Source organism: Camelina sativa, chromosome 4 (genome assembly GCF_000633955.1).
Source record: "Camelina sativa cultivar DH55 chromosome 4, Cs, whole genome shotgun sequence".
Classification (NCBI taxonomy): domain Eukaryota; kingdom Viridiplantae; phylum Streptophyta; class Magnoliopsida; order Brassicales; family Brassicaceae; genus Camelina; species Camelina sativa.
Window position 1 is genome coordinate 5,908,757 of NC_025688.1, and position 7,362 is coordinate 5,916,118.

Sequence of the window (7,362 nt, forward strand, 5' to 3'; positions counted from 1 at the left end):
GGTCAAGGATTTGAAAAGTGTTGTCAAGGATACAAATTCATGCCAAATTCAATTCAAATGATGAAAAACGTCTAACATGTTAGGAGGGTCTTTGTTCGAAAGTGTTTCTAGGGATTTATATCTCCTTTCAAGATGTTGAGTACTTTCAGTCACGTTTGGAAATAATCTTAAGGTTTGAGTTTTTAATTTAATTGTAGCTTGTTTGCATGTGGGAGAATTACGTAATCTGATGAGTAAGAATTCTAAAAGAATGGTTAAAAAAACGAGAAGTGTTCGTAGCTTTCTTGGTCACTATCAAAATCATATGAAAAAATCCCATAGTTTCTCTCTAAACCTCAATTTGCTTAATATGAAGAATGAAAAAAAAAAAAAAAAAAAGACAATTAAATCAACCGCGATTAGCTGTGGAGGAAGGTACATTTGGAGGTATTAGAAGCTTTTTGACATTGTTAAACCTTCTTCTTATTTTCGTTCCTACTGCTGCTTGTATCTTCCCTTTCTGCTCCTTAATTAAGAAACATACATTATAATTTATAAAAGCGTAATTAGTGCGTTACAAATTCAAACGCAATATGCAAACAGAAAACAAGATGTTGCATGCATATGAAGTTTGTATCCGAGTATGTTTGAGTTTTGTTTATTGTTGTTACCAAACTCAACTTTTCAAGCATTCAAATTTGTGTTTTCGTGTAATTACTAAAGTATATACCTTGTTTTCGTCTGAAATGTGCTTGTTCCGTTGCAAGTCATCGTCTGAAAGTCATATATAACAGTTGCATTAGTATCAACCAAATGTAGGTTAGGTCCTTGCAACAAAATATTATAAGAAACATTAGCAAACAAACGAAACTTAACTGTCATCATTAGGATCTCTAGGGAAAACGCAATAAATACGAAAACTGGGAGATGCGGGTGAATCTTTTAGCTCGCCTCCTTTCTCTTCTTCATCTTGACATTCATTTTCATCCTCTTTACTCGCCTTTTCACCATTGGTTTTGGAATTTTTACTATGTGTAGATGATATCTCAAGAAGGTCTTTATCCGAAACGAAACTATCAGCAGTTTCGCTATCTTTACCTATTGATCCTTTCCGAGTTACAATCTTCAAATCCCCACCTTCTTCTCCTCCTTCATCTGTCTCCGGCCTTGAAACACCACAACCCATTTTGTAGGGAAAAGCCGGAGCAAAGATAGGGAACAAAATAGTTGACCAGAGAAAAAATTAGTCAGACGAAGATAACGTCCATTGACACTAAAGAAACAAGAAAATCAAAATCATTTTTTTGTTTGTTGTTAATTAACCAAACAAAACAAAAGAACCACTAATTTAAATGGGAGATGGTCTTATCTCTTGACTAAATTTAGTGAACCAAAAAACCTTTTTAGTAAATTAAAGTAGGTTATTTTATTCCTTATCTTTTCATAGCAAAACCACTAATTCATCATCATTACGGATAACCTTAAACCTCTTTGAGATTTTTTTATGGAATTTCTAACAAATTCTACAAATCTGGTTTATTAGTTATAGCATACTCTCACCTCACAGAAGTTAAAAAGAAGAAAAAGGTTAGGTTCAAGGCCAATAACATATTCGGTCTATACTTTGAGAATATTTTTTTCAATTTAGAGGTCTAACTAGAAATAAGTATAACTCAATGCAAACTTACTTCCATTTAAGTTTAAATGTTGTTTTTGATATTTAAATATTTAATACAAGTTTTCATCATGTTTATTTTCTTGACACTAATCTAACATCTCTAGCATCTCTCATTTTCTTATTAGCTAGTTGCTATATTGGTTTTTGAGGGATTTTAATTAGCAACAACATACTTTTCCTCTTAATTTTATAATTTTTTTTGTAACAATTTCGATTAATTAAACAAAGCTTACCTCAGATTTTGACATATATAACCGAATATTTTAAAACGACAAAGAACAAATTATGTTAGAAGAAAAAAAAAACAGATGTTACAGAGCCCAATTAATGAATGAAGAAGAAGGAGAAGCAGAGCCATCGGCGCATTAATGGGCAAAAACAAACACCATTAATTTCACCTTCTTCTCCCCCTCCCCACACACTCTCCTTTCATTTATTGCTCTCTCTCTCTCTCTCCTTTTTTTTTTTTGTTCTACGTGCAATTCAGAACATTGATTTCATGTCAGGCCGTAAAAATTCAAAAAAAAAAACTAAAACTCTAAAAAAGGTCAAAGTTTACACGACGAACATACTGAAACACATGACTGCTTTTTTACCCGTTTCTCTAAATCTCTACAGTCAAATCCTTAACATGGGTTTATCTAAAGACACAACCTTTAATCATGGGTTTATCTAAAGGCACGACCTTTAATCATGAGATTTTTGATTCTAATCCTAATTCGATAATCTTGCATCTCACAGACTTCTCTTGGCTCTCCCTTATGGTGGACGGTGATGGTGTCGATGGATTTGTAAGGTTAGGGTTAGGTTTTGGTGGAGGAGCTGAACAAACTGGGATCACTGATCGGATGTGAACAGCTGGAGCCAGTTTCTGATGGTTTAACCCAAAACTTGGAAAGGGCAAAAGCTTACTATAGTTGTTTCTTCTTGACTCCACTGATGATGATGATGATGATAAAGGAGACAACTTGATTATCATCTCTGGCTTAGGAGGAATAGGATCATCTAGGCTCTGTTTCCTTTCTGCATATTCTTGACACTTCTCTAGCAATGACTTGACTTTGGACTCTTGTTGTGGGAGATTTGTTCTTGAAGGCCAGAATCTCGGTGGTGGTGAGGGCGATGAAGATGAAGCTTCATTGGTATACAGATTGATCGATCTGAGTTTCTCACACAACAAGTCTCTTGTAGTTGTGTTTTGGCGAATTGTTCTCATGACTGTTCTTCTTCTTGACTGGTTTGGTTCCCTTCTTCTGACTTCTTTGGGTCTAAATCTTGAGAGGACTCTTGCAACTACCTCTTGTTCCTTCTCTTCACCTCGCAGTGGGTCCAAGCTTGGCACTGTGTAGGAAAGTGTGAAATGAGAGACATTACAACAAAGATTGAGTAAAAGGGTTGGAGGTTAGTTTTGGGTACTTTTTCTCAAGGAGAACCAAGCTGAAATGGCTGCATTCTTCTCAGCTTGCTTCTTAGTCTTTGCTGATTCTCCCTTAAAACTCATTCCAGCAAGCTCCACATTGCAAGAGAATGTTGGGATGTGACCAGGTCCTGATCTCACACTTGTGTAAACCGGTAGATCAAGACCAGCTCTATGTGCTGTCTCCTGAAGCAGATTCTTGTAGATCCCAGTCTCATCCTTAGGGAAACAACCAAACATCATTAGCACTATGAAAACATGATTCAAACATGAGAAAGAACTTTGCATGCTTTTAGGGAAGACTTACTAGAACTCTAGCAGTTAGAGATTTTGAAGGACCCTTGGAAGAGAGAGCACTAAGAGCAACTTCCGCAGCTGAATGCTCAGCTTGTCTGAGAGTGGAACAATAGCTTGGGCTTTCAAATATCTCACCATTGAAGTTTACACTAGCTTTGAATCTTGGAGCATGATCTGGTCCTTCTCTTGTGCATGTATATGATGGGAGATTGAAACAACTTCTCTGTGCTAGCTCTTGCAACTGATTCTTATACATACTTTTGAGGCCTTTGAAAAAAAAAACAGAGAGATTGAGAAGACGAGTTAAAGAGCAATAAAATTTGAACTCTATCAGCTAATATGGGTTTAAAGAGAAGACAAAGGAAACCCACCTGCTTAAATTGGTATTTAAGTGTTGGTGTCTCTTATATAAACAGAAGAGCTTGTCTCTATCATGTGATGGACCTCAGTGTTCAAGGGAAAGAGAGAGGGAGAGAGAGAAGTAGCAAAAATACAAAGAAACTCACTTGGTTTAAGTTGCCATTGAAGGTTTTTGGTGTAATAAGTGTCTGAATGAAAGAAAAAAAAAAGAAGCTTAGGGCTCTCTGATGTTGAAAGTGAATTTAGAGGACAGACAGATAAAAGATGAAAATAATAGTTTCAGAGGTTTTAGAGCTCTCTTACATGGTGGTTTTATCACAAGTAAGGTTCCTAATAAAGAGGAGCAGAGGCTACTAAATGATAATAGTGACATTTCAATTGACCTATGGTCCATTGTTATATTAATATATATGTTGTATATATTTGTCTCTCCATCTATATATATGTATATAGTACTGATGAAAATCTTATCGACTCTCTTTAAGATCCTGTCTTTATGATCTGCTGTTTTAGATTAAAATTGATTAAAACTCTATAATTCAAGGCTTTAATTATTGATTTGGACATTTTCTTGACTATATCTTTGACCCTGCAGAGACCTTAGCACACTCTTCTTCTGTAACCTTGTCCTATGAAACAAAAACAAATTGTATTAATTTAGAGGAGAAACAAATTGAATTAATATAGAACAAAAATCAACAAGAACATTAAGGGGCTCTTATGCATTAACTGTAGAGCCATGCTTCAGTGAACAACTATAAAAATGTTCTGTCTTTTAGTCCACATGTCTTAATAATTCAGCTTCAGCTTCTTGATAATAGCTTCTTGATAATAAGAGAATTCTTTTGTTTTTCTCTAATACCTTAAAACATAGATCTCTGGTTAAATGTATTAACATACAGCTAAAAGAAAAGTAGAAGAAAAAAAACAAATCCAGAAGAAGCTCACTCATACAAACAGCACACCAATTGAACCTTTGCTTACCACAACAAAGCCAACCCAACCCAACACAACCACTTTCCACATTAAGAACATTAGCAAGTTCTTTCCCTCCACAAACCACAAGACTGATTTTAAGCTGAATAATCCAAAAACACACATTTGAAAAAGCAAAGAAAAAGTAACTCCCCTCAGATTTTCTCTAAACCTGTATTCACCATACCGAAATTTCGGCTCGGTTCTTTCTTCATTCAGTTTCAAAACCGTGTATTCAATTATGTAGGCCGGTTCTCAGTTACTAAACCGCTTCCGCTGCTGCTTCCTCCGCCGTTCTGGTTTTGTTCTCCTACTCTGGCTGCTAAGGCCATAACTTCTGGTGACATGTCCCAGCTTCCGCTTTTCCTTCCCCAGCTTGAGCGTCTCGGGTGCACACCCGGCCTATCACTCTGTTCATCAACTGTTGTCCTAATGTCTGGAGATAGCTCGCCTAACTCACCGTCCTTAACATGTAACCGCTCATTGTTACCATGTTTACCGTCATCATGATCTGACATTGTCGGACCCATGTCTGCCCAAACAGCCTTCCTTCCCATTTCAATGTCATCATTGGCTTTACCCATGTTTGGACTCATAAAACCGCCTGCTACCGATCTAGGAGGCAATGGAGGTTCTCGCTGGACCATAGCTCTGAAGTCATTCTTTGAAGGAGGGATTGAGGAACAAAACGTTTCTTTAAAATTATTAACCACTCCCTTGTTATGTGGGTTGCTTCGCCGATCATATCTGTAACGGAAATTCTCATATGTAGTCTGCATTAAACAAAGGAAATTTGACGGTTACAAAGATTCCGAATTTTCTAAAATAGAGGAATCAGGATTGGATTGGTAGCAACATACCTGGTTCGTGCTGATGAGATACAGATGGAACACTGTTAAGCCACCAACAAACCACATTGATATGAATGTGTAGATTATCAGAACAATGGAGGCAGGAGTTTTAAGCATTGCCTTCCAAGTGGTTGTATGCTCTGAATCCGTAATCTTTCTTATATAGACCCAGCAGAAGGCAAACACATATATACAGAGAAGTGTAGTGGAGAAGACAAACATGAAGAAGAATCGGTAGTTCCTCTGCAACAACCATCAGAAATATGAGATGATTTTTAGGGAATTGGTTAATGTGAATAGTTTGAAGACAGTTTCAGTTGGATTGTGACTTACCATCCCAATACATTGGCCAACCCAAGGGCAGTGATGGTCAAACCTTTCTACGCAGTTGTTGCAAATTGAGCAATGAGAGCACCGAGGCGGCCTATAGAGCATGCAAGTGTCACAGTATTTGACCTTAAACGTGACACCATTGAGCTCTACTTCCTTAATGCGAGGCAGTCGCAGCTGCGGAGTCTGGCCAGCCCCTGCATCCATGTTGCCATCAAGAGCTTCAGGCTCAGGAGGATGAGCATTCCTTGGGATAATACCTGGATCTCTTCCGGATGTAAGCAGCAGAAGAATTAAATCCTGAGGAAAGAAACAGAATTGTATGGAAAATCAAAAACTTGGTAGATACAACAAAATGAAAGCATCAACAGCTTATAGAGAACATATGCAAAGCGAGAAAGACTATACACTTACATAAATGGTGAACACGACGGCAACAGCTACTATTGATACTCCCCAGCTATCGGAGAAGTCATCAATAAGCTTCCTTGCGACAAAGATGCAGAAAATTGTAACAGGGACAGCAATGAGACAAATGGTCAGCGCCAGTGATCTTACATCTGGCCCAAATACAAACCTTCCTTGAAGAAAGAATATCTGCAAATTCGAAGGAAGAAACTTTAACACTCCAGTAGAGAGAAACTAAATAAAGCATTTCTCAATAACAAGAATCATCTAGAAAGAGAAGGTTATTCAAAAAACCTCCTTATAAACAGGTATCAAACTCTATATATATAATCTCAAATTACAAACCAAAGTAACTCAAACCATGATTGAGCTATATATAGATAAAGTGAAAATGCCTTGTTTTAGCTTAAAACCATTCCACCACAAAAGCTTCAAAAAAGCTTATGCCCACCAAGTGATACATACGAAAACGACATCAAAATCTAGGATTACTCTCGAAAAAGGCAATAGCTGGACTGGATTCTCCAAATGACTCAAAAGTTATCTATCTACACAAACCAAGTTCCAATTTGAACTGGGTTGAAATTGGAACAGAGCTAATTTAAAATAGGCTTAAGAAGAACAAAACCAGAAGATGCTTTAAGAATGAGAAAACCCAACTCAGGGGAAAAAAATTAAAAAAAAAAGGACTCACATTGCTGCCTTTCCAAGTTTGGTAAACCCTTAAATCACCATTCGATCCAGAATCAGATCGCTGAGGAGGAGGCACTACATACATATCTCAACCTCAATTTCTACTACTTCAATCTCTCTCTCTCTCTCTCACGACGGCGTCACCAAGAACTGAGTTTTACAAAACTCGTAAGTAAAAAAAAAAAAACCCAAAAAAGGGAAGACAGAGAAGGAAGGAGACTAGGTTGGGGTAAGAGAGAGGAGTCTCCGGCCGAAAGGATTATTCAGATTTCCGGCGAAGTAAGCCGACAAGGGCACGAGTAAGCCAGCGAAAAAGAAGGGTTTTTTTTTTGGTTGGCCTCTCTGCTTCCCCCAATTTCAATGGTGGGTTCCTT

At 37.3% G+C, this 7,362-nt stretch overlaps 3 protein-coding genes across 4 annotated transcripts; all 3 read right to left on the reverse strand.

Annotated features, from left to right (window-relative positions):
• On the reverse strand, positions 281-1,270 carry LOC104779915. Of its 2 annotated transcripts, none has more exons than XM_010504344.1 (3): positions 856-1,270; positions 710-753; positions 281-499 (listed from the first exon to the last, which is right to left on the reverse strand). In XM_010504344.1, the coding sequence occupies exons 1-3, from the start codon at positions 1,163-1,165 to the stop codon at positions 389-391; spliced, it is 465 nt and encodes a 154-aa protein (XP_010502646.1). In that variant the 5' UTR covers positions 1,166-1,270; the 3' UTR covers positions 281-388. The 2 variants fall into 2 exon arrangements, with proteins under 2 accessions (XP_010502646.1, XP_010502645.1); XM_010504343.1 differs by having other exon boundaries at positions 281-505.
• On the reverse strand, positions 1,897-4,167 carry LOC104779916 (double-stranded RNA-binding protein 3-like). The gene is made up of 4 exons (XM_010504345.2): positions 3,743-4,167; positions 3,382-3,638; positions 3,074-3,293; positions 1,897-2,998 (listed from the first exon to the last, which is right to left on the reverse strand). Exons 2-4 carry the CDS (start codon positions 3,625-3,627, stop codon positions 2,349-2,351), a joined length of 1,116 nt encoding a protein of 371 aa, XP_010502647.1. The 5' UTR covers positions 3,628-3,638; positions 3,743-4,167; the 3' UTR covers positions 1,897-2,348.
• On the reverse strand, positions 4,564-7,073 carry LOC104779917 (probable protein S-acyltransferase 7). Its single transcript, XM_010504346.2, has 5 exons — positions 6,990-7,073; positions 6,302-6,484; positions 5,891-6,187; positions 5,567-5,800; positions 4,564-5,479 (listed from the first exon to the last, which is right to left on the reverse strand). The coding sequence occupies exons 1-5, from the start codon at positions 7,071-7,073 to the stop codon at positions 4,946-4,948; spliced, it is 1,332 nt and encodes a 443-aa protein (XP_010502648.1). The 3' UTR covers positions 4,564-4,945.

Coding starts and splice junctions, on each gene's coding strand:
- LOC104779915 (XM_010504343.1), bottom strand. CDS start 1,165: ATGGGTTGTGGTGTTTCAAGGCCGGAGACAGATGAAGGAGGAGAAGAA. Junction 754..855: donor TAGAGATCCTAATGATGACA/GTTAAGTTTCGT, acceptor TATGACTTTCAG/ACGATGACTTGCAACGGAAC. Junction 506..709: donor ACATTTCAGACGAAAACAAG/GTATATACTTTA, acceptor TTCTTAATTAAG/GAGCAGAAAGGGAAGATACA.
- LOC104779916 (XM_010504345.2), bottom strand. CDS start 3,627: ATGTATAAGAATCAGTTGCAAGAGCTAGCACAGAGAAGTTGTTTCAAT. Junction 3,294..3,381: donor CTCTAACTGCTAGAGTTCTA/GTAAGTCTTCCC, acceptor TGTTTCCCTAAG/GATGAGACTGGGATCTACAA. Junction 2,999..3,073: donor TTGGTTCTCCTTGAGAAAAA/GTACCCAAAACT, acceptor TTTCCTACACAG/TGCCAAGCTTGGACCCACTG.
- LOC104779917 (XM_010504346.2), bottom strand. CDS start 7,073: ATGTATGTAGTGCCTCCTCCTCAGCGATCTGATTCTGGATCGAATGGT. Junction 5,801..5,890: donor TTGGCCAATGTATTGGGATG/GTAAGTCACAAT, acceptor TGGTTGTTGCAG/AGGAACTACCGATTCTTCTT. Junction 5,480..5,566: donor ATCTCATCAGCACGAACCAG/GTATGTTGCTAC, acceptor TGTTTAATGCAG/ACTACATATGAGAATTTCCG.